Genomic DNA, 25,326 nt, shown 5'->3' on the forward strand with positions numbered 1-25,326 from the left:
TATTACATTTTATTTTTTCAGGTAGAACACTCTGCTTTATCACATTAACTTCTTTCAAATTCTGGCTTAAAATCAATTAAATATTTTAATTTCCTGGGAATTCTTTTCTAATCCAAACAACCTCATCTTCAAGCCATATGAAGGAAAAATGTGAATCTTTTTTAAGTTGCCTCATAATCGTTTCAAGCATTCTCAATATTTCTTTAAATGAGGACTTTTTCATTAAAGATCTAAGATAGAAAAGAGGAGGGCTGGGAGGAAGGTAATGGTGTTTCCTTTAATTGCCCTTAATTTTTAGTCCCTTCTTCCTGTGACCACACTCACAAAAAAGAAACAGCTATTAAAAAAAAAAGAAACAGCTATTTATTTCTATCAAATACTCCATGTTATAACATGAAAAACACAATTTGAATAGAAACTCATCTAGTTAAATGACTGCACATATAAGAAATACAGTTCTACTGAAGTCCATAGTCTCCATTTATCCAAGGGACAGACTACAGAATTAGGCCACAGATGTTTTCCCATAGCTGGCAAACACTTCATCTACAATCAGGGTGACATTGTACAGATGACATTCTCATCTATTAGCTATGGTGGCGGGTGGTGGGGTGAGCATCTGTTTATTTGTTTGTTTGTAATGAGAATTTTCTTTACAATATCTAAATAGTTCTGATATCTACACAGGGCCACTGAATAGTCATTTTACATACTAAGTGCAATACTTAGTATGTGAGAAGTTTACACAGCCATCATTTAAAAGGTGTCCCAATGGATACTGGGTTTTGTAGTATTTATGCTGTTTAAGTTAGGCTACTAGATGGGGAGGCAATCAAATAAATGAGCATTTCTTTAAAAGGATTGAACTCATTCAATTTTGGGGGGAAAAAACAGTGCATTTAGTCAAGGCTGAAATTTGAAATTTTGAGTATCTCAGTGACCACCAACTCATCAACTCCCTCATTTTTATTGTTTCAAATTGTCAGGGCTATCCTATGTCTTAGAGCCAACAAACCCAAACATGAAATCAAATACTGAGGAGTATAACTGGCCCTTAGAAAAAGTCTACACCATTTTTATAGTATTAAAAATCTGTATGGATTAAAGTTAAATGTTACTATTTCAAAATCCCTCATTCTAAAAATAAATTTTGTAAACCAGATGTCTAACACTGGTGAAATAAATCTACTTTTGCAAGAGTATACATATGGGTAAGAAGAATGAAGGAGGAAAATATATTTTTCATAACATTATTTCTCACACTTAAAATGTAAACTGTAAAGAAAAGGGTTATTTTTAAATATAAACCTTCATACCTGTTATCATCTGAGAGAGACCTCCAAAAAAGGAAAAATAAGAAGAAAAATTCAGAAGGTATAATCTGACTGAAAAATGAAATTGAAAAGAATAATTGATCTGTCCCTCCTCATAATAACTTACAATCCTGTTTATGCCACCTCTTTGTTCCTTAATAGTTACTGTGTAATATAGTAGTTAACTTTTTAAAGTAACTGCTTTCCGATGTCAAAGATAATACATGTTCAATGTAGAAAAATAGGGAAATTAGAAAAGTATATTTAAAAAGTATAAAAAGTAAAAATCACCTGATTTCCTGAACTTGAGATAACTATTAACACTTTGGTAATTTACCTTCCAGTGTATTTTCTCTGCATATGTATTTTAAACAACTGGAATCAATCTATACATGCTGTTTTGTTTACTTATTTTTTTCAATTAATGTAAAACATGAGCATTTTCCTGTGTCACTAAATATTCCTCAAAATATTATATTAATGGTTTCATAGAATTCTAGCAATATATATACCATGATATATTTAGTCATTCATATATTGATGATATTTAGGATATTTCCTATATTTTATTTCTATAATCTATGCTGAGATTGACACCCTTGAACATAAATTTCTAAGCAAATCTAAAGTTATTTCCTTAGGATAACTTCCAGAAGAAGAAACACTACATATTCATGGACATTTTTTTTTTTTTTTTTGGTACGCGGGCCTCTCACTGTTGTAGCCTCTCCCGTTGCGGAGCACAGGCTCCGGACGCGCAGGCTCAGCAGCCATGGCTCACGGGCCTAGCTGCTCCACAGCATGTGGGATCTTCTCGGACCGGGGCACTAACCCGTGTCCCCTGCATCGGCAGGCGGACTCTCAACCACTGCGCCACCAGGGAAGCCCTCAAGGACATTTAAATATCGACAAATTGCACCCCAAGAAAGATTATATTAATTTCAGTTCTATCAATTATACTCCACGTATGATAACCACACTCTTGCCAATGCTCAGTATATTTTTTTAATCTTTCCTAATTTGATAAGTAAAAAATGACATCTTGCACATCAAATTATTGTCTGTGGTTCCCCTGAGGTAATGGATGGGTGAGAAGAGAGTTGTGAAGACTTCAATTCTATTTTGTACACTCCTGTACTGCTTGACTTTTTAATAAGTATATATAGTGTCCATAATTAAAAGTTAATAATGGCATTCCATTGCTATTATTTGGTTATTAAGATTGAAATATTTTCATATACTGGTCATTTGTACAGCTTCTTTATGAATTACCTATTTGTGTCCTTTGCATAATTTTTTAATTAATTTATTTATTTATTTTTGGCTGTGTTGGGTCTTTGTTGCTGCGCACAGTCTTTCTCTAGTTGCAGCAAGTGGGGGCTACTCTTCGTTGCAGTGCACTGGCTTCTCATTGAGGTGGCTTCTCCTGTTGCAGAGCACAGGCTCTAGGCACATAGGCTTCAGTAGTTGTGGCACGTGGGTTCAGTAGTTGTGCCTCACAGGCTCTAGAGCGCAGGCTCAGTAGTTGTGGCGCACGGGCTTCACTGCTCCGCAGCATGTGGGATCTTCCCAGACCAGGGCTCAAACCCGTGTCCCCTGCATTGGCAGGCAGATTCTTAACCACTGCACCACCAGGGAAGTCCCATAAATTTTATATTGTAGTATTTGTCTTATTGATTTTTAAGAGCTCTTTATATTTGAAGGGCATTGCTTAAATGTCCCCTTATCCAAGATGTCTTCCCTGACCTCCCTAGAGAACCTTCATTCCTGGCAGAGCATGTGCCCTTTACCATTCCTTATTTTTCTACATATCACCACCTAACATATTATATATTTATTTGTTTATTATTTGTACCCATAAAAATATAAACTCAATGGGGACAGAGACTTTTTTGTTCACTGTTGCATCCCCAGCACTTTGAATAGTGATAAGCACACAGTAAGCACTCTATAAATATTTGTAGAAATAATAAATATAGGTTCTTTGCTATATAAATTGAAAATATTTCCTGGCTTATAGTTTATTTTTTATTTAGCTTTTGATATTTTGGGACATACAGACATTTCTAAATTTTACTTAGCCAGAGCTGCTGGTATTTTTCTTTGCATTCATTTACACTGCTTTTACACTTCTGAAGTCCTATTCAGTTTCAAGGTTAGATGGATATTTATTTGTTTTCTTTTAATAATTGTATTATTTGAATTTTCATCTTAAAGTTTTAACTCTTTAAGCCATGTGGAATTTATTTTGACATATAGTGGGAAATTAAAACTTTTTTTAATTGTTAATCAATTACATGTCACCACTTAGTGAATAATCCTTAGTTTCCCCATTGACTTTTTAAAATGTTTAACTTCTCAGTTTGTCTCCTCAATGACAATATAAGCTATGAGGGTAGGCACTGCTTATACTTGCTCTATGTACCTCAGAGCTGAGTACTGGCTGGTCAATAAAGGATGATCTACAAATATTTGGTGGATGGACGAATGGGTGAATATTTTCAAGCCAAAATATCTTTTTGAAAAAAAGTCTAACTAATTAAACAGGAAGTCCATTCACTAAAGTCTGGAAGTAATCCACATAGAGGGCCAGGCTTTACCTAGAATAAATGAATACCCTTTAAGATCAGGGCACAATAACCACCACAGAAACTATATAACTCACGAGTAACAAAACACAATAACACCTGACACTGTACAGAAGGAATTGCACAGAATTGGCCCTGCCTTCAAGGAGCCCCTGAAAAATATTCTTTAGGGGGCTTAAAAGTAAAACAGAGCTTCCCAAAAGCTCCCCTACTGACCTCTCCTTCCCCTGAAATAGCAGTTTACTCTCTGAAAGAAGTAGATTGCTTTGTTACAGATAGTGCCCCAAATCCTGCTAAATGCAATCCGCCAGCCTCCAACATGCATTGAGTTTAATACTTCTGGAATCAAATCTACTTTAAAAGAAAATCTACCTCATTTTTGATTCTCAAGAAAAACCCCAAGTGCCCCCTATATATTGATTCTGTAGGGCTCAGTTAGCCTCCTATGGCCTGAAATTTAAAAATAACAGCAAAAACAAAAATACATGTTTTTTTTGAATTCTGGCTCTTTGCTGATTATCTATAGCAAACAGCAAAATAAGCAAAGCCATGGTGAACTGCCTCTCATGCCAACAAATGCCACCAAAAAAAATGGACAATCACGGAAATATATTGTTAAGCATGAATAGTAGCTAAAAAATATTTATCTCTGTTGCAAGGTATTAAAATGAGAAAACTTTCAAAGTTGAAGCTTCAAGCAATTGCATTAGAAGTTGCATAATTTAGTTAGACTGACCTTAGAATGGAATAAAAAGCTGCTTATTTCCATAATGTTGGCCTTCAAAAGTATGAAAGGTTAGATAATTTATCATGATATACAAAACAGTTCTCAAGAATACCTAACTTAAAAAGGAGGTCTTGGTGACTTACAGCCCTGTGAATTTTTCGGTAGCATGATAATCAACATAATTTATACTTAAGTGAATTTGTGTTCTTCTGAAAGGTCTAGCTGGCCAGGCAAGAGAAGTGTATCTCCTACTCATCCCTAGAGCAAGTACAGACCAACTGAAGCCAGGTTAATGTACTCATTGCTGCCTTTATGACAGAACTCACATTGGACAAGGAGACCCATTTGAATAGGGAGGCTACTGACTTTTGACGTACATACAACTCACATTAGACACAGAATATCTTGCCCTCATGTAAAAGCTAAAGGGCCGTATCTATTGTGTCACCTGTCATAGCTAAGTTCCTTAGTCTCAATACCACCATTGTGGTAGCCATTGTAGCAGCCATTGTCATCATAGACTCAAACCTTAATGCAGTTATATGAAACCCTTCAAACCAATACTGCAAAATTCAAATTATACTCAGAACTGCAAAAGAACTTGGAGATCCCCTGACCCAGTCTCCTTATATGTTTGTTCCAGGATTGGTGCCGTTTGGCATCTGTTTGGATTTTTCAGAATTCTCAATGTCTTGGAGTCTGCTTTCCTAAGTAATAATAGATTTCAATAAATTAAAGCTCTTCTTTTATGAGGTTTTTAATTCTGTTTCACCTGTTTTGCTAGTGACCTCCTCCTCCCCTATCCCAGAATTATAGATTTCTAGATTATCTTTGGGAATACAGTGACTAGGGGTGACACACACATTAGGGATAACTGTCCCAATGGAGCTTTCTAGGCTCAAAGGGTGAGGAAAACAAGGTATTGCAAGTGTCACACACATATTTGACTCCAAATATGACACCATGCACAGCCACAAACCTTTGCAGTTCCGGATGAACCCTTGCAGTTCAGTTTCTCTCCACCTTCCATGATCACTTCTTGAGGGCGCTAGATGATCAGATGTGCAAACACCAAGCTTTACCAGTTTTATAAGATTTTGCTCTATCAGGCCCCTACATAGAGTTCGTGCAAAAGCAGTTTAACTTTCTTTCCATTTCAGGCATTTCCTTATTGTATTTCTTGCTGCAACAAAGCACACACCTTTTTCTGTTTCTAAAGAATTACCAGTAGAGGCAAAATTAGAAAGAGTGACCTAGAGATGTAAGGACACACATCCCATTAGCAGGCTCACAAGCCACACAGAAAATTGGTGTTTCATATATAGCATTTGAGATTTGTTTCTAAAGAGTCATAACTATCATAAATTGTTTTGCAATTAAAAATCAGGCAAAATCTCACTATGAAAAAGACATTATTTAATACTAATGCCATCCTGTTCTCTCCCCTAAGGTCTTAGGAACAAATGTTGCCATTAGCATACTCCATCACTTGGAAGTCCATACTTGAGAAAACAGAAATGCACTAATTAAAGAAATGACCAGGATGGCAAGATCAGAGTCAGTGACAGTCTTCTGAGGGCAGCATGCCTGTGTCCTCACCATGGCCTCTGTGCCTGGCAGCACAGAGAAGGGAATCAGTCTTCCAACAAGTCATTCAACATTACCTACAGCCAGATGCCTCTGCTTGTCCCTGCATTTCCAGAGCCCTGTATCCCTCAAGCATGTCAAGCTTCAAATATGAATGCTAGATTACAGGCATCTTTAGTTATAAAAAAAGAGTTGCTTAAAGGTTAAGTCAATCCCTATGAATGCAGTCTGATCTAGTCTCCCTACTCATACATCTCACTCAGAAAAGATATGGTTTTATAGCAAAGTACCTATACACATAGGCAGCCCAAACCAGATTTCCTTGAGCCAAGTGAATTAAAGAGGAAGACTTTAAACAGAATTATGCCCAAAAAAGACAAAAAGAGAAACTGAGACTCAGAAAATCATTTCCAAGGAACTGAGATTCCCTGTAAGGTTTTCTTAAGCTAGGTTGTATGCACAGCAATGTTTATTTGACTGCTTCCTACTCAGAGCTCTCAATTAAAAATAGTCCCCAGGATATCTGTCCCTGGGCTATATCAAATTGGGGTGCCCTGGCCTCACATTTGGGGGATCACACCCTGCTGTGATGAGATTTATAAGCATTTCCTCAGGGAGATAACCAGCAGAGTGTCACAGTGGGGAGGGGAGCTCTGAGAAGCTAAGCTCATAGATATGTATACAATCAGGCCAGCTCATAAAGGCTCCATCACCTCAGAGGCAGAATAAGTGGGTGAGACAAGTAGATATGTCCTCTCTCTCTCTCCCTCTCCCTCTCTCTCTCTCTCTCTCTCTCTCTCTCACACACACACACACACACACACACACACACACACGCACACGCACACACACACGCTCCCCTAAAGGGAGAGTCTGGCCTTTGTATTGAACTTATCTTCCCACCAGCTTACACAGGGAATCCATTTTGTTCAGAAGAGCAAACTACACAATCTGAGATGAAGTGCCCTTCATGCTCTGGAAATCAAATTTACAAGCAAAAATAATCCAGAAAGCAGAGACTGCCAAGACCAGTGCTGGTGGCAGTGAGGGAGAGCAGCTTGCCACAGAACAGTGGCCAGATGGGGCCCGGTGGGAGAAGCTGAAAACTGGCCACCCTGGCATTCGGAGACTTAATGGAGCATCCGAAGACTATGCACATCAAGGCAGTGCTTAAGCATCTGACATGGAGAAGCCCCAGTGCTAGTCCATGTACACTGAGCTCAAGGAGAATGCAGGCTTCACACCAAGCTTCTTGCCTGCTTCAATCCCAAATGGTCTGCTCAAAACTCAAGATAGCTGCCCCTGACACCTGTCTGTCTGTCAATCTGTCTAACTCTCACTCTCACTTATTTTCTTTCCAAAAAGTAATTTTCTCCCTCCCCAAAGGCTGAAATTTTTTTTAACATCTTTATATACTACCAAAGGCTGAATTTAAAGCAAGCTTAAGAGAGCGTTTTCATTTTCCAAAGTAATTCCCAGGCTCTACTCAATCCAGGAGACACATATTGACTTGGGGAGCTTTTAGGACCTGGGGCTGCAAAATGAGAGCCATCTCTTTCAGAAGCGAGCTCATGAGGCTAAGACAAAACGCACCAAAAACATTCCTGATGGGTTGCTGTTCTTCCAGCTACAGACTTACAAAGAATGGATAGAGGGAGAGGAATAGAATGGGAAGAGGATAGCTGTAACCTTTAATTTTTTTAAATCTGGAGCAAATATGAAATGTTAACATTTGTTAAATCTGGGAGATATTATCTGTCTTCTCTGGACACCATGTATTTTAGATATTACATAATTACATTTTGTAATTAAGTGAGATTCAACCAGGAAGGCTAAACAGTGAGAAGTCAAGGGAATAATGAATTGGCCCACCTTTCAAAGGCTTTGTAAATCTTGCCAATGTGAGGAATTGCACTTTAAGCAAACAAGATATGTGAAAAATCCAGACTTACAAAGGAAATCGGTAAGGAGTTGATTATTCACATTACACAAGGGTTCTTTCCTTTATGAAGGAATCCACCACAGTGTTTCTATGAGGAATGCCACTACTGTGGTTAACAGGGGGTCTAATTTACAAAACAAACACTTCCTGCTGCACAACTTTTCAGGAACACAACTAAGGGCCAAAGGTATAGCCACAGGTCTTCTTGTGGAATCCAGTCAAGTTTTCTGTTACCTGACAGAAAGCACTTGGAAACTGCAACAGAGGAACTGCTATCGATCTAAAGGGACCCAGTTTGGCCCCAAATGATGTGTGCCTGGGCAACTCATCTGCCTTCTCTGCAACTCCATTTTCATGATTATAGAGTAGAAATACTGGTCCCTTCTGACACCTCTTCCAGGAGTGCTGTGGCGCCGTGTGGTCCTAACCAGTATCCTGAATGCTGCTGAATGATGGCAAATGAGATTTCCTCATGGGACCCCAAGTTCCTAGAGCTGGCAGAGCTGTTATCCAGTTTCAGGCTGCAGTACTTTCCTCCTGGTTTTCTGGGGGGACATAGGAAGGCACTAGCAGCCTGGGTACACCCACTGGAAGCAGAGTGACCCTCACCATGCAGCCCACACAAAAACCACTCCTAACTACACAACAGCCAAAGAGGAAATGTAACTTGAAGAGCATTTCCCTCTACAAACAACTGATCCTCTGGGACTTTTCACTTCAAGCCTATCAATTGTTCGAAGTAAATGAGGCTCACATTAAAGGCCAGCCAGTCACACATCAAGAAATCAAGCCTCCTCTCAGTGGGGGAAAATGGCTGCTCCAGAGCCAGCCTCCCGCCTCTTATACACAGGGCTTTTGTACAAATGGCTTCATTTACCCACATCTGAGACACTTGATCCAGCCAAGCTTGGCCTCCCCTAAGCCCTAGAAGCTGAGATACACATGCAGAGGGGTCAACATCTCAAACTCCAAGCAGACGCCTCAGATCCACCGCAGCACCATAATTGAAAGACTCCAGCTTTGCCAGGAGGTGACTTCATCCTCTTTCAGTCTTCCAATTCCGAGCAAGAAATCCCCCAACCCTACTGCTTCAGCCTCAGGGCATGGTATACCAAAGCCACAGCAAAGACTAGGGCAAGGTTAGGGGAGGAGAGGTCTGCAGCTCCTCCCACCTTATAAATCTGACTGACAGAGAAAAACCAGGTAGGGTGACTGGGACCCAAAGCAAGTGGTCCTCTGATAAGAGGAATTCCAAAGGCTCAGAATCCTCTATGGAAAATGTCCTGCCTCCAGTCCCCTAGGGAGAGAAATCTCAGGATCATTAGCAAGCTCTCTGGCTGAGCTCAACTTTAGTGAAGGTGTATGGGGAGAGAGGTGATCTCTAAGGTAACCAGTTAATTGCCAATAAGGAATGATAATAATAAATTAGCAAATACTAATGTAAACTAACTCAGTTCTGCAGCAGTTGCATGGAGATGACAGAGGAACAGTTTATTCTGGAACACATCTTGCAAGCGGATCCCCATGGGAAACGTACTGCTTAGACTAGATGTGAAACGGGCCAATAAGATGCAATGTAGGCAATGGGTGGCCCTAGACTGTCTCTCAGTAAAAGTGGAGCCTTTGATTTTTAAGAAAACTGGAGTGAGCCTTGAAAATATGTGGGCTGCACTGTTTTGCATTGCTTCCTTCTGAAGCCTGAGGGGTACTTTTGACCCTTAGGGATAAGACTCAGATGGTTCCAAGACCCTGTCAAAACAAGGAAATTACAATAAAATTGCTTCCTGAAGCGTTTGTTGGTTTGTTTTAATTGGAGGGGGTGATTTGTGTCATTACCTTGCTATCCTAACCAGCCTCATTGTACCTATTAATTTTCTAGTGACTTCTGAACCTGACACCTGATAGGTTTGTGGCTGCTTTTCTAGCTCCTTAGCTCAGAGTTTCATTCAGATCACTGCAAATCCCTAACTTTTAAAACACTTTTTAGGGACCAAAGCATGCTATTTCTTTCTTATTTTTCTTCAAAGCCTAACTGATGTTTTAGTTTCATTATTTGCACTAAGATAACACGCACTGAGACTTTCGGTAGGATAATTGGAAGCATTCAATTTGGTCAGCCACATACATCCTTGTCCTGCAAACTCATCCACTGCTACCGCGCTGCTACTTACGAAACTGCTCCGTGAGTGACCATAGCAGACCACGCACACACCCTGAGGATGTCTTATATCAAAGATGTTACAGTTTGCTAGTGAAAGAAGGAAAAATAAAAAGAGAGACCTCAAGATGGAGTCTGAAACCAAAATTAAATCCCTATGTACCCTATGACTAGAATTCTGGAAGCTCTTGCCCACTATCACTCTCTTAGAATTGTCAGCTCTGAAACATTCAATATTTAAAAACTCAAATTAAAAATATCTCACCAAAGAGACTGGATGTTTGGCCACTTCACCCCTCCTGAAGGCAGGAAGAGGTCCCACCCAAGTCTCCATTACCAGCAGAAGAAATGAGTTTCATTTTCTTCCTTCAACAATGACCATGGCCTGGGTGACAAAAAGGGTAATGCAGGAATGCTGATGTACAAAGGAGTAATACTTTGTAGCATACAGAGACACCCAGAAGGCATGCCACCATTCCATAAGATTGGAAGAAAAATTATTTGCCATACTGAGGAGGCTCTAAAAAAACTGGACTAGGGCTTCCCTGGTGGCGCAGTGGTTGGGAGTCCGCCTGCCGATGCAGGGGACACGGGTTCGTGCCCCAGTCCGGGAAGATCCCACATGCCGCGGAGCGGCTGGGCCCGTGAGCCATGGCCGCTGAGCCTGTGCATCCGGAGCCTGTGCTCCACAATGGGAGAGGCCACAACAGCGAGAGGCCCGTGTATCGAAAAAATAATAATAATAAAAAAAACTGGACTAAGTTTAGAAAAATCTTAGCAAACTGGCAAAACTACTTACTTTCTTCTCCATTATCTATTTTTTCAACCTCCTTTCCCCTCTCTTCACTATCCCCCCACCCCATACACCCATATGCATGTGCACACACACACACACATTCACTTACATATACACTAAATCTATGGACTAAATAAACCAGGATGCCAAAGAATGCAAATCTCACCTTCAATTTAAAATATTTAAGAGATACTTGACATCACTAATCCTACAAAAGTCTTCTGTAAACAGCAAAAGCATCCTCCACGTTCCCTCATCAAATTTGTGTACAAAACCACAAAATCCACACAGCTGACCTCCTGACCAACATCAGAGGACAGGTAAATGAAGACAAAGAATTCCAGGCAAGGGCTTCCCTGGTGGCGCAGTGGTTGAGAGTCCACCTGCCGATGCAGGGGACACGGGTTCGTGCCCCGATCCGGGAAGATCCCACATGCCGCGGAACGGCTGGGCCCGTGAGCCATGGCCGCTGAGCCTGCGCGTCCGGAGCCTGTGCTCCACAACGGGAGAGGCCACAACAGTGAGAGGCCCGCGTACCGCAAAAAAAAACGAACAAAAAAAGAATTCCAGGCAAGATGGTCTCCATAATTCTAAAGGCTGAGTTCCAATGCAACTCATTTCTTCTGCTGGTAATTAATAGAGACTTGGGTGGGACCTCTTCCTGCCTTCAGGAGGGGTGAAGTGGCCAAACATCCAGTCTCTTTGGTGAGGCATTTTTTAATTTGAGTATTTTAATATTGAATGTTTCAGTGCTCCATTCCCTTTGCCTTTTCCTACCTAACTGCCTTTAAAGTCACGTTCCCTTCAGTTTCTAGAGCCAACAATATTCAAATGTGGCTAGGTCTGCACACTGATGCAAAAGTTACCCTCACATCAGCACCAAACTTGAGAGCTCAACAGTAAATCTACATATAAATGATGGCTGCACTGCCAGGGAAGGAGTAGCAGGAGAGTACTAAGCAGGCTGCAAAGTGACTGGAGGTTAGAAACCCTTTTGTGTTGCTTACAGGGAAATCATGTGGGTGATCTTAGCTCCCCAACCAAACTATGAACTCTGAAGGCAGATGCTACATCTTATATTTATTTGGGATCCCCATGGTACCTGCCACACAGCTGAGCACACAGTGGACACTCAAACAATGTTTAGTGATTTGATTTAATGCCATGGTGATAAACTTTAAAGTGTGATGCAGCGCTGTGAGGGAAGCAATTCTCACTCCTCTGTAATGCCATTGCCAGTAAGCCCTGTAACCGACGCTGCAGCTAATGAAGGGAGTGAGTTTGTCCACAAGGTAGCCCAGCAAAGGAACCTAATGCGTAGTGACCTTTGGTCCCAGTCTGGTGAGTAAGAATGTAATATGTGCTCAGTAAAGAGATGTTCTCCTGAACTGAAATGACCTATTTACTTGTCTGTCTCCCCGTAAGCTCCCTGGGGTCAAGGATCAAGTGTTTTATTTTTGTATCCTTGGCAAGTTATACAGTGTCTGGCATGTTCTAAGTGTGCAATAAATGCTCCTGGGTTGAGTTAATGAATAAAAAATGGTTTAATGAAATAATATAGAGAAAAATGTACATGACATAATAAGATTTAATACAGAAATTTCCACAGAATCTTATATGTATCACATGGTAGCACTTAACACTCTGTGCTATAATTGCTTAATAATTGTTGGTTTCTTAGATGGATCAATTAATTAATTAGGAAAAATATAAAGAAAAGGTAGGAAATACATTATGATATTATTATCCTAGTAATGGAGACTATCCCATTGTACCTGATAGTAGCATCTATCACTCCATACCGCAAATCACCTATTTGCTTATCTCCCTCACTAGAATGTGCATTCTTTGAGATCAGAGGACATCTTTTTCATTTCTCTAACACCAGAGCCTACAACAGAACCTTACAAAGAATAGACACACAACAAATATTAGTTGAATGTATGAATCAATCATCCCTACACCTCTACAGATTTCACTGTACCTAAGTATTCTACCTAGTCCATGTTCAAGGGCCTCTGGTATGGGAAGAAAAGAAGTATCATTTTCTCCATGCAGGACTTTGTGACAGATGCAGGTTTAAATGGCCTGATTCATGCTCTGCTGTGAGTGGGTCTCTCTCCTTCTGAATGGGTTTGTCAGTTGAACTCTCCGGGATTGCATATTAGAAATACACAACCTCACCATGCCTAATATATGCTGTCTTGGCCCTGACTAGCCCTAGATGCTAGGTCTGCATGCTTTGTGAGTCAGAGATAGGATCAGAATTCAGACTTTCAATGGCTTTTCTAAATAACTGAAACAATACTTTGTTTAATTTTGTCCACAGGAGAATCTCAGAAAGAACACCAAGATCTCAAGTAAACCATGCAGATATAGTCATATATTTCTTGCCCCCTCAAAGCATCCCATAGACACCAGGGCTTATGTTTCTCTACTACTTTGAATTGATTGCATAGTCACCAAGCCCTCAGGATTCAATTCTTTTGTCCATCTCCACTGGCAGCAGCAGTCAGCACCTAACCCAAAACCTTGGCATTTTTTACCTCCATTATTTAAAAGTCCAGTATGAATACGGTAACCGCACCACTTTGTAGATCTTCTCTATACAGAACCAGCCTAAATTCCTCTTTGGTTATAAGTGCCTAGGGAGTTACACTCAGGTATGCAGGCCATTACAATAGTCACTCTTCAATTATTGTCTGGTGAAGAGACCTACGATTCAGGGGGTACCTATGTGTCAGTCCCCTTACATTACATAATGCCATATTATTCCTTGGACCAACCTTGCATGACAGATGTACCCATTTTGTAGATGAGGAAACAGAGATTCAGAGGGATACCATAGCAAGACATGTCCCCCAGATTCAAAATCATGGTCTATCTGATTCCACTACATAGCACTACCTCTCCCTCTCCGTTGTTGAACTCTTGGTGGTCCATGAGCAGTCCTCCAGAAAGTCTATGGTCTAGTCCCTAGTAGTATCCACTGACATTCATAATTATAACTGAGCCTACCTAGCATAATACTGGATTTTCAATAAATCCTTACTTATAGATTGACAATATTGGTGTCTCTGTTGCTAGAAGAAAATCATCAGTTTCTAAGGAAAAGCACTGCTTTTTGGCCCCATTAATTCTGATGAGAAATATTTTTCAGGAACTAGGAGGAGCAGTCGATAAAAGTGATCCTAAAACCCTTTGCCCTATGAAATTGATATAAATACTATCAGGCCATTTTATATGCATCCCAGCCCAGGTATGTTAGGCTGAATTATTTCTGAGGCAGGGAAGTGTCACTGAAACAGCACTCGCCAGAGTTATAGAGCCCTGCAATCTAGTCCTTCCTCTCTCTCTCTCTCTCTTGATATCCCTGCCCAGTGAGTCTGAACAAGTCCCTTAGCATCTCTGGACCTCCTTTCATCATCTACTGAAGTGCAACCTATTAAGATACCTGACTGTAAGGATCAAAGAAGACAAAGGTTGTGAAGTGCTCTCCAAGTATGTAGTATTCCTTTCATTAGTGGCCTGGAAGAGGGCATATGCCTCCCAGTGCATTAAATTTCCAACCAAAGAGGGACTTAAGCAATTCAAGGAAAAATGAAATTAACTTAAGAGCTGTTATTTATAGCCTTCCACCCAGCCACCAACCTACCATCATCCACGTTACTACCCTACTACCCTGAAAAATTTCAATAGACAGCAAACACCGGACCACGTAGTGTCTAAAAAAAAAAAATGCTTCCATTTGAAAACATTCATTCCTGGTAAAGAGAAACAGAGCTAACTCAAATACATAGTTAATTCCTGAAATTTTCATTATTAGTGACAATTTCAACCTCCTCATTTGTCAAATGTCACCATAAGAACTATTAAGAAACAGCAATGTGGCTTTTTTATATTTTTGTTTGCCTCCCTTTAACCGGCCCATCCATATTCTCAGCAAAGCACGTATATGACCAAAGAAAAAGCAAAAGGGGGCTTCAGAAGGCTGAATCACTCTCACACTAGGAAACTGGCCCCCGAGCATTCTAGGGCTCATCTATCTTTAAGACTACTTGTTGATTCTTAGCCACTTTAACTGTTGTACTGGTACAACAGGCTGGCAAGCGTACTGTATTTGCAACAGGTGGTACAATTCATATTACGCCAAAATACCATATAGGTATTTCAAAGGCTCAGACCTTGAGCTCCTACTCCCAACATCCACCCCTACAAAGGCTCAATATGTTGGGTTACCCTCTGCCCCAAGAAGCACTGGTAGCAAACCCTGACTTTGGAAATGGGCTTAGGCAGAGAAGTTCTCCCACCCCTGCCAGGGAATGTGCCACCATAGAGGCTGATGGGGTCCAGCGAGCAGCATGGGAAAGAGGCCTCGGAGGACCTCATAGAGCGGCTTAGCTGCACTCACCTCGGGCAGAGGCACACCGTTGATGATCAGGTCTGGTTGCTGGGGGCCCTGGCTGTTGAAAGAGTGATGGTAGATGTGGTTGGCGCTGGTATTGCGGGTATTCTGGTTCTCCACATTCAAGAAAGTGCTCTCAGAGCGGCGGCAGCCCAGAGGAAGGGTCTGCTGGTGGTAGTCGAAATAGTTGAGGGACGAGGTCAGGGAGGAGCAACTGACAACGTTCATCTTGTCTGTCTCCTCCACATCCCGGGGTACCAGGCGGATGTCATTCTTATTGATTTTTTTCTTCTTGCTTGATTTCTTTTGATGCCCATAGGAGTACTCAGCGATTCTATGTGACAGAAAAGGCAGCATGTATCGCTAACGCCCTCCCAAACCACGCATCGATTAATAAACATTAAGCACCCCAGAGGGTTGCACCCCATCTCCGCTCCAGCTTCTTATTCTGGTGCATTACATCATCAGGTTTCTCCCTGTGCTTTCTACGTGTGAAACCAAGCTGAGGGCTGTAAAGTTTTTATATTAAACATAGTAACCTCCCACTACCCCTCCCCAAAATTTCTATACTTTAGATTTGGAATTCCTCATTGTGAGTGACCATTTAACAAGGGTGTGGGGACGGGGAAAGTTGAGCCTATGGGAGAGAAAGCATGAAAATGCTCAAATCGGGAGCTTTTCTGGAAGCCAAAGGAACTCCTGGGTGAAATAAGAAGCTAGTTCTAATTTAACAGAAGAGGAGATAGAAAGAAATAAAAACTAATCCCGTTTCCAGTTCCTCCAAGCAATTGCCATGTGACGAACACCCTCAATCAGGTTCCTTGGTGATTGAACTGATCGATTTTGAACGGGAGCAAATCAGACCCTGTCCTTTGACAAATTCTCAGCTCCTCTCCTCCACACCCTCGTTCCCACTGCCCTAGCCCTGCTCCCTTCTACTCCCCACCCCACCCCCCACCTCTCCTCAGGATATCTGATAGCCAAACCCATTTGAACGAGGGGAAAAGACTTTTTACCTCTTTCCCCTTAGGCTCACTTTCTCCTCAGCCTTTTTGTCTTGCTCCTTGCTAATGGGAGAAACCAAGATGCAATGCAGACACTTGCTGTTTTGTCATTTTTTTAAAACAGCCGAGGAGACAAATGATGGTTAAACAATTACTGCAAAGGAATTTAAAGGTTAGTGCATTCAGCATCCCTCTCCATTCAGGTGTACCTACAAGCAGCTGTGCTGGAACATAAAGAGCTCAATTTAATTAACACTGACACAGACCCAGCAACGCGCACCAAAGACACCTAGCATTAAGAGACTTGTCAAAAGAAATATATTTAAATGTAGCCAGATTCTCAAAGTCATTTATTACTTTGCACACAATGATTCAGCTTATTGTCTGGAAATTCCATTTCTGAGCAATAATCAGCAAAACAATAGGGTTAATAAATAATACAGGTTGATCTTTACAAGGGAAAGACTGTGCCTGTATTCTCCCTCGACAAAGCTAATTGTCTGAATACAAAAAGGGAGCCCAATTCAAACAGCAAGTGCAGATCATCTCGCAAGTATCATAAATGAATGCATTTCAGGAAGAGGCTCTGCAGAGGCTGAGAACAAGAAACCTCTGCTTAATACACGGAAAAACAAGCTCTTAAACTTTAGGTTTCTAAAAAGTGATCAGACCAGGAGATTGCCTATCTCCAGAGGCACATTCTTGCTATGTCCCAGGGATCTTCCTAGAGCTGAGCAGTTGCCTTCCCCTCACCCTTTCTCTCTGTGCTCAGGCAGACTTGCAGTGAGGGCAAGTTGATGCTATTGGGGCTTGGGAGCAGATAAAATCCCAAAGACCCCAGGACTGGGGTTGATTTTCTTTTCTAATCGTTTAGAATCAATGAGAAGTTCTAATCATTTTGTTTACCCACGATGGGTAAGTTTGGCAATGCCCTGTCCAATTATTCAGCTGAGGCATTCATTGCACAGCCCTTTCTGTATCGAGCAATTATTTAATTAAACTGTACTTCATTAATCCCAAACCAGCGCAGGAAACAGAGCTCTTTACAAAATACACATATGAGTGAAGTTGGAGAGCACTGAGATTCACTTTTTTTGTTTTTTTTTCTTTTCATTTCAAATGCTCTCCTCCCTGTTTAATGATCTCCCTGGCAAGCTCTCAGAAAGAGCTCTCACTTTGAGTCATACATCACCAAGAGGTGGCAAAGCCTTCAATATCTTTATTTCAACCTGATTTCTTTTCATCAAGGAAAGGGTCTTATGCATTTACTTTATGCTGAGGAAATGGCTTAAGAGTCCCCTCTATCATTATCTCCATATAAATAAAATTTTATAGACTCCTCATTTTTCTCCTATAAAAAATGCCACTGGCAGTCACAGGTTTCAAAGGTAAGAGTAATATTAATTTCCATTTCTCCCATCTGAAATGACTCGGAGCTGAAGGAAAGAAAAGTCATGGCCATTTCACTAGCAACAGGATTAAAGCATTTATGAGGCATTGCAGCTGCTCTTTTATGGCACCTGATTGATATTCATGTGTGGTTAGCATTTGTCTACTAACTTGTGTAACGCAGAGAATAGTAAAAGGGAAACAATAATTGCATGGCTGTTACATATTCAAGGGGCTCTGATTCACAGAAGTGTGCATTTCAGTTGATGTCAAATACAAATTGGACCTACAGGAACATATTTTGACTGATTAACATGCAAGCACAGATGGCACAAAAGACACACTGGATGTGCAGGTGTGTTGAAAGCACATACACACCTTGGTTGGAAATAGCAGCATCATTCATTTTCAGCAAACTAAAGAAACAACTTTTTTTTTCAACCGTTTCAATGAGACACTGCTGAAAAAAAATTACATGTATTATCCTAAATTGGATATTGTAAGGAAGGGCTTCAGTAAGACCCTCCAAAGTGCTTATCAGGAAATCTTTTTCTAAAAGAATTACTACGTGTCATTCCAGTTTCCACATTTCTATTCCCCCTCCCTCCCTCTCTCTCTCTCGCTCTCTCTATCTCCCTCCCTCCCTCCCTCCTTCCCCCACCTCCCTCTCTCTCAGGCATACCACACACATATTCTGCACACATTTCAAGGGAAACTGTAACACCACAGCCCATAGTGACATCCACCGGTAAGGACCAGCTCTTAGGGCCACAGCAGAGTTCCACATTAGAGGAAAGAACCATCAACTCCAGAAGATTGCTACTTTTAGTGAAACATCTGGATGCAAAAGTCCTGTTCCTCATTGGGATGTTTGGTCTCTACCCAATAACCAGATATTTGAAAACATATAGATGACTAGTAGAATTTCACTTCACATAGCCAGATGTTTGGGGACTGGATACAAAATAAGCCAAGAACACACTAAAAAACTCTAATCGCCTGCTTCCCCACACACTTCTGTTCTCTCTTCCCCCAACTTTGTTTCCTACCTTAGACTCCCACTCACAGGCTTTCTTCAGAGGTTCTCTCTACAACAGGACAGGGCAGCTGCCAGTACCCCCTTTCCTTTCAGTACCTGTCCCCAAAACACTACAGCCCCCAAATCAAGTTGTGGTACTTCAACGTTCTGCTAAAAATCAATCAATCTTTCTCTCTCTCTCATATTAATTTTTTTCTGCCATAACTTCATGGAGACAGCTGTGCAAATTTTAAAATGATAATTGCTATTCTGCTCATCATCATTATGTGACAGAATCCATTCGAACAGTAAATGATTGTCTTCCAGAAAACTGTCAGTTCAAAAGAATTGATCAACTTGGGCTGACATAAACTCCCCCCTCCCTCCAAAAAGAAGCGCTGTAAGTAGGGTGCATGTATTTAAATAGGAAACAAAAGCACTGGGGTTTTCACACAGAGACACAGATACACATTATTCACCCAAGACAAAGAAGGAAAGAAAGAAAAGTTGGCTCTACCTGCAGTTGTAGGTCCGGATTTCTTTGTTGTCTCTCTTGCACTTGATCGCCACAAAGATCATAGTGACAAAGAGGATGCCAGCAATGGAGCCCAGGGCGATAATGAAAATCAAGGACAAGTTCACCGAACCCATCGACTCTTGGGCGTCGAGAGCAGGGGATAGGTAGATTAGGACGAGCGCAGAGGCGGAGAGAGACGTCTTGCCATGGTCGTGGGCCACCACAATAAGCTCGTAGGAAGCTTTGGAGCTCTCGCTGAAGGTGCGAGTGGTTCTGACCTCGCCATTGACCTGGTCTATTTCAAAGAAGCCGCGGTCGCCCTCTGTCATGTCATAGGTGACCCGGCCATTCTCGCCCTCATCGTAGTCGTCTGCTTTGACAACGGTCACCAGGTAGCCTATGCCCGAGTTGCGGGGTATGTAGACTTCAGCGGTGCCGTTGATCAGGGGTGGGGCGGTGATGACTGGGGTATTGTCATTGACGTCGAGGATGATGACCCGAACGGTGGAGTTGCTCTGCAGCGAGGGCAGGCCTCCGTCCTTGGCCAGCACCTTGAATTCAAATGCCTTGGTCTGCTCGTGGTTGAAGGATCGCAGCGCATAGATGTCACCCGAGTTGGGGTTGATGGAGACATAGGTGAAGACAGGCATGTCCCGCACCTGCGACGGCACGATCTGGTAGGAAACACTGCCATTGAGACCCAGGTCGGGGTCTCGGGCCGACACAGAGAGCAGATAGGCACCGGGAGTGTTGTTCTCCTGCACAATGACCTGGTAGTAGGGCTTGGAGAAGTGCGGGTGGTTGTCGTTCTCGTCGGTGATGCGCACGGTAAAGGACTTGGAGCTCTGCAGCATGGGCACGCCGCCGTCGCGCGCCTGGATCGTGAGATTGTACTGGTCGTGCTGCTCGCGGTCCAGCCGTCCGTCCACCAGGATAGTGGAGAAGCTTTCATACTCCTGCAGCCGAAAGGGCACGTTGCCCAGCAAACGGCACTGCACGCGCCCATTGAGGCCGGAGTCTCGATCAGACACCCGCACCAGTGCAATCACGTAGCCCGGTGGGGCGCTCTCGCTCACCTCCACCAGCTCGCTGTTGACCGACAGCAGGTTGATGACCGGCGGGTTGTCATTGGTGTCCAGAACGCTGACGGTGACCTTGCAGTGTGCCGGGATGGAGTTGGGCCCCAGGTCTTTGGCCTGCACATCCAGTTCGTACACATGGCCCTCTTCATAGTCTAGGGCACCAGTGACCGTGACCAGGCCACTGTGCGGGTCGATCTGGAAGAGTTCTCGAGTGCGGTCGTTGACGTAGCCATAGAAGGAGTAGACCACCTGGCCATTGGTGCCTTCGTCTGGGTCACTGGCGTTGAGACGGATGACAGGCGTGTTGGGAGGTGAGTTCTCTGGCACGGTCACTAAATAGGTGGACTCGCCAAACACAGGGTTGTTGTCATTGGAGTCGGTCACCTTGATGCTGAGGCCAACAGTGCCCAGGTGCGGCGGGTCGCCGCCGTCGAGCGCAGTGATGCGAAAGCTGTAGTGCGACTGCGTCTCCCGGTCCAGACTCTTCTCCACCACGAGTTCTGCAAAGCGCGAGCCGTCGCCGCGCGTCTTGATCTCCAGGCCAAATAGCTCGTTAGGCGTGAGCTCGTACGTCTGCACGCCGAAGCTGCCCGAGTCCGGGTCATAGGCGCTGTCCAGTGGGATGCGCGTCCCAGGGCTGGCCGCCTCTGAGATCTCCAGCTCAATCTGTGCCGCCGGGAAGCTGGGTGCGTTGTCATTCAGGTCCTTGATCTCCACCTTAATCACGCAGATCTCCATTGAGCTGGACATGACCTCAAGCGAGATGATGCACTTGGGGCTCTGGCGGCACAACAGGTCACGGTCGATCTTCTGCTTGGTGACCAACAGGCCCGAGCTGGGGTTGATGTCCACCAGGTGCGGAGCGGAGTTGGACACCACACGAAAGGCAGAGGCCTGCCGTGGGTCCAGTGCAAAGCCCGCCTCGCGCGCGTCCTTGGCCACGTTGGCGATCACCGTCCCGGCGCGCTGCTCCTCTTCTACCGAGTACTTGAGGTTAATGAGGGCGGCCGCCTGTGTCCACAGTACAGCCAACAGCAGCAGCACCGGCAGCAGGAGCGACTCCATGGCTGCGCGGGGCTCTGCCTGGCCTCGCCTCTCCACACCCCTCCGAGGCCGACGCCGCCGGCGCTCCAGCTTCCCGCCGACTCGGGCCGCCTGTTGCGCGCGCCCCGGGGCCCCGGAGGCCGCCGGAGGAGTCTCGCCCAGGGCGGCCCGGCGGCGCGGGGGGGACACCCGCGCCGGCTCCAATGCTGAGGTTGCGGCGGACCGGGCGGGGGCTCGCGGGGGACCCGGGGGCTCCGGGGGGCCGAGGGAGCGCCGCGCGGCCCCGAGCCCCCTCCCTCCAGCCCGGCTACTCAGTTTTCCCCCTTCAAAGTTAGCCGGGCTCGACTGGCCGCAGCGGCGCAGGGCTGCGGGTCGGACGGCGTCTGAGCGGCCGGGTCGACGCGCTGCTGAGTCCTGACCGCGCTTGAGGCGAAGGCGGGGAGTGCAGTGAGGGTACAGCCTCTCAGGCAGTGCCCGGCCCGCCGCGGCGCACCTGCACTGGGGCTGGCTATCGCGTAGTCTGTGCACCTGGCATGCGCAAGGACCTCCCCCCAGTGCTCCTGGATCACTGCGGAGACAGGACCCGCCTGGAACGCGCCCTCCGGGGTCCAGGGGGGTCACGCTGGCCTTTTCGAGGCCTGTTGGGGAGAAAGGGGGGTCGCAGGAGGGAGTCTGAGTTGCTGTCAAGAGCCGCAGCCGCCAGAGTATCCGGCTGAGCGGGATGGCTCTCCCCGGGCCGGCAGAAGAAGGGGGAGGGGAGAGAGGCTGCCGAGACGAGAACGCGCTCCCTTGCACTGTGGTTGGCTTCAGAAGGCTTGAGGGGCGCGTGTATCCAGGATCGGAGATGGGCACGGAGCCACCCCCACAGAGCAGTTGGACTGCGGGCGTTTTCGTCTCGAAAATCACAGTTACCAACGCAGCCCGAGCCTCCACGTCAAGTTTGCGAAAGCGGGCCGATGGCAATTTGTCCAAGAAAATAGAAGTCCGGGTCTTTCCAATGGCCCGGGGGGCGGGGAATGGGGAGGAGGGGAGGCAAAGCGACAACAGTACCGGCCAGGAGAGGCGGGGCCGACGCCGCAGGTACCAGGGGCTTCTCCTCCTCCCTCAGTCTGGGCTGGGGTGTCGCTCCGAGGGCCGCCGCCGCCGCCGCCGCCGCGGTAGGAAGCCCTCCTAGCTCAGTTGCATGTCGCTGGGGTCCGCCTCAGCAGCTGCCACGGTCGACGGTTATGTCGCCGCCAAAGTTTACTTGCGGGAGCGTCTTGATTCCATCCTCCTGGAGAGGCGCTGGCCGCGCTGCGTTGGGCTCACTCCCTCCCGGGCGCTCCAGCACTCGGAGGTCTATCTCGCAGTCTCTTTCTGTCTCGGGCTGTGGGTGAATGTGTGAGAGAAAGGAAGAGTGAGTGTGTGGTGTGGGGAGTGTGAGTGAGGAGTGTGAGCGAGCAGGGGTGGGAGGTTTCGGATCGCCGATAAATCCGCTCAGCCAGAATGCCGCGGAGCGTAACGCGCCAAGGGCCCGTGCCAGGCTAGGGACGCGGATGCCAGTGTCCCCCGGGCAACCGGGGCATGGCGCGCGGGAGCCGTGCTACCGTCTGTGCCCGCTCGTCAGTCTACCCACTGCGCCCACCGCCGCCGCTACTGCTGCTGCTGCTCCTGCCGATGCCGCAAACTACTGGCCGTGGAGTCTGGAGAGAGCCGGAGAAAGCCCGAGCTGCCTAGCCCGGCTACGCCAGGCGTTAGCCAATCAGCGCGCAGCCCAGCGGCCTCCGGGCTTGGGGAGGGGCCAATGCGCGGGAGGGGGCGGGGCGGGGCCAGCCGGAAACTTACACACTGGCGGGACCAAGTGGTACCCCAGCCAGCGGAGCCGCAGCAGGAGTCAGGGGAGGCCAGGCGGGCAGGCCCAGCCAGGGCAAGAAGGCAGGGTGGAGCAAGGAGAGCGGCGTGCTGGCGCTGCAACTTAGCCTCCCCAGGAACTGCGCGCCTCTCATGTTTGTAGAGATTGCAGGATTTGATTCTCTCGGCGTGTTTATCTCCCTCACATATCTTCATGTCTTGAATATAATATTCATATTCATATTCTTTTTCTCCTCCTCCCCCCCTCCCTCTTTGTCTCTTCGCCCTGGGTTTGTTAGTCAGTTTCTCTGTCTTTCTCTTTTCTCCTTCTCGGGTAGTGGAAGGAAGAACGGATAGGAGAAAGCGCCCCAGAGGTGGTCATTCATCCGGCTCTTGGCCGGTGACTCTTCACTTCAGCTAAGAACCACGGCGGCCATCCTCCTGGACCGTCACCCCTCTCCCTCCTTCCCCAGCAGACGCAGCACCACGCTCCCCCTCCACCCCCGGCCCAAGCAGGGCCCCTGACCCGGTTCGGTTAGCTCTTGTCTGTTGCTTGTTAATCAAATGAGATCTGTGGCGCAGGGAGTGAGCCGCCGAGAGGGCTGGACACATTTCGTTGCCCCTCACCCCACCCCGTTGGAGAATTTAGCTTCCTATAAATAAACCGTACGTTTGAGAAGAGCTGGTGGAGCGGACGCCGCCGCGCCGCGCCAAGCCGGGAGAGCCCCGAGTCCAGCGGGAGCTGCGGAGCTGGCGCGCAGTCCACATAGGTCGCTGGCAGCTGGAGCCGGCGCCGGTGTGCTGGGCGCCCCAGCCTTCCTGCGGGGCCTCGGTCCTAGGGGGCTGCCAGCTTCGCTCGGGCGGTGGTGGCGACAGTGGCTGGTGTGTGCCAGTGCTGAGAAGCGGGAGGCCAGCGTGGCTGGGGCTATCAAACTCGGCTTGCCTTCTGGACTGAAGGCGCCCTGGGGACAGAGGGGACTCCTCCCCGCCCCGTTCTGAGTCTCTTAATTAAGGTCACTGGCGGGAAGAATAAAAAGCACTTCGCCGAACAAGTTGGAGTGTTTTTTTCATCACAGATTGGGGGTGGAGGGGACCGGCTTCTGAATTCAGAATTCTTGGAAGAGTAAACCTCCCTTCTGAGTGAGTCGTCTCGGATATTTGGGAATCTTGGGTGAGCAAAGTCATAATTAGCCCAGCGACGTTGGCCCGAGTCTGTTTGTTTAAAATGAGACTCACTTTTGCCCTTTAAAAAACATTAAACAAGAAAAGGGGAAAAGGCATTTGAACACATAATAGGTTTTCTCAAAACTGCCATCTTCTTGCAGAGAGCAACCCAGCTGCTTTAAAAAAATATATTTCTCTTTCCAAAAGGAGCTAGTTTAGCAGCATTTACCTTGGAAGGGGAAGAAGACAGCTTCCTCCTACAGAAAGGAATTATTTCGGGAGTGAGGTTGAGACCCCCTAAACGTGCATCTGCGACCAAGCGGAGGGCGCGGAGAGCTTGATCCGCTTTCCGCGTGGGGGTCGTTTCACTCTCTCACATTAGGATGCAATTCAGCCCAGAAGATGTAGGAGAAAATCGAAGCATCTGCAATAAGTATCATTTAATTTGGTCGTTTAGAGATGCGGGTGAACAGCAGAGCGTGGCTCGAGGGAGCCCCGCGGCCCGCCCGGTTTTCTGCAGACCCTTCTGGAGGAGAGTGACAACATGGCAGGCAACGCGGGCGCACCTCACGCGCTCCGTAAAGAGAAGCGCTCCATTTGATTTATCACAGTTATTTACCTTTGATGTCAGCGAGTGGGAATGAAGTGCATCTTGGTCTAATTAAAAAGGCCTAAAAAGGCATTTGAAATGGGTTTGCTATCTGATCACGGAATATGAGTTCGGCGTTTGGCAGCTTTCTAAAATATTGCTTGGACTATTTA

General features: G+C 45.5%; 1 protein-coding gene across 1 annotated transcript in view; it reads right to left on the reverse strand.

Moving 5' to 3' along the window:
* PCDH19 (protocadherin 19) overlaps window positions 1–21,591 on the reverse strand; it is a gene marked incomplete at both ends in the record, with an annotated part of 108,066 nt that extends 86,475 nt beyond the window's left edge. Inside the window, 4 exon segments of the mRNA XM_082864514.1 lie at window positions 15,523–15,850; window positions 16,533–16,627; window positions 16,629–16,674; window positions 19,445–21,591. Coding sequence (XP_082720640.1) covers window positions 15,523–15,850; window positions 16,533–16,627; window positions 16,629–16,674; window positions 19,445–21,591 — 2,616 coding nt within the window.
* Between the last annotated feature and the right edge of the window lie 3,735 nt (window positions 21,592–25,326).

Source organism: Leucopleurus acutus (genome assembly GCF_964270905.1).
Source record: "Leucopleurus acutus genome assembly, chromosome: X".
NCBI classification, from domain to species: Eukaryota; Metazoa; Chordata; class Mammalia; order Artiodactyla; family Delphinidae; genus Leucopleurus; species Leucopleurus acutus.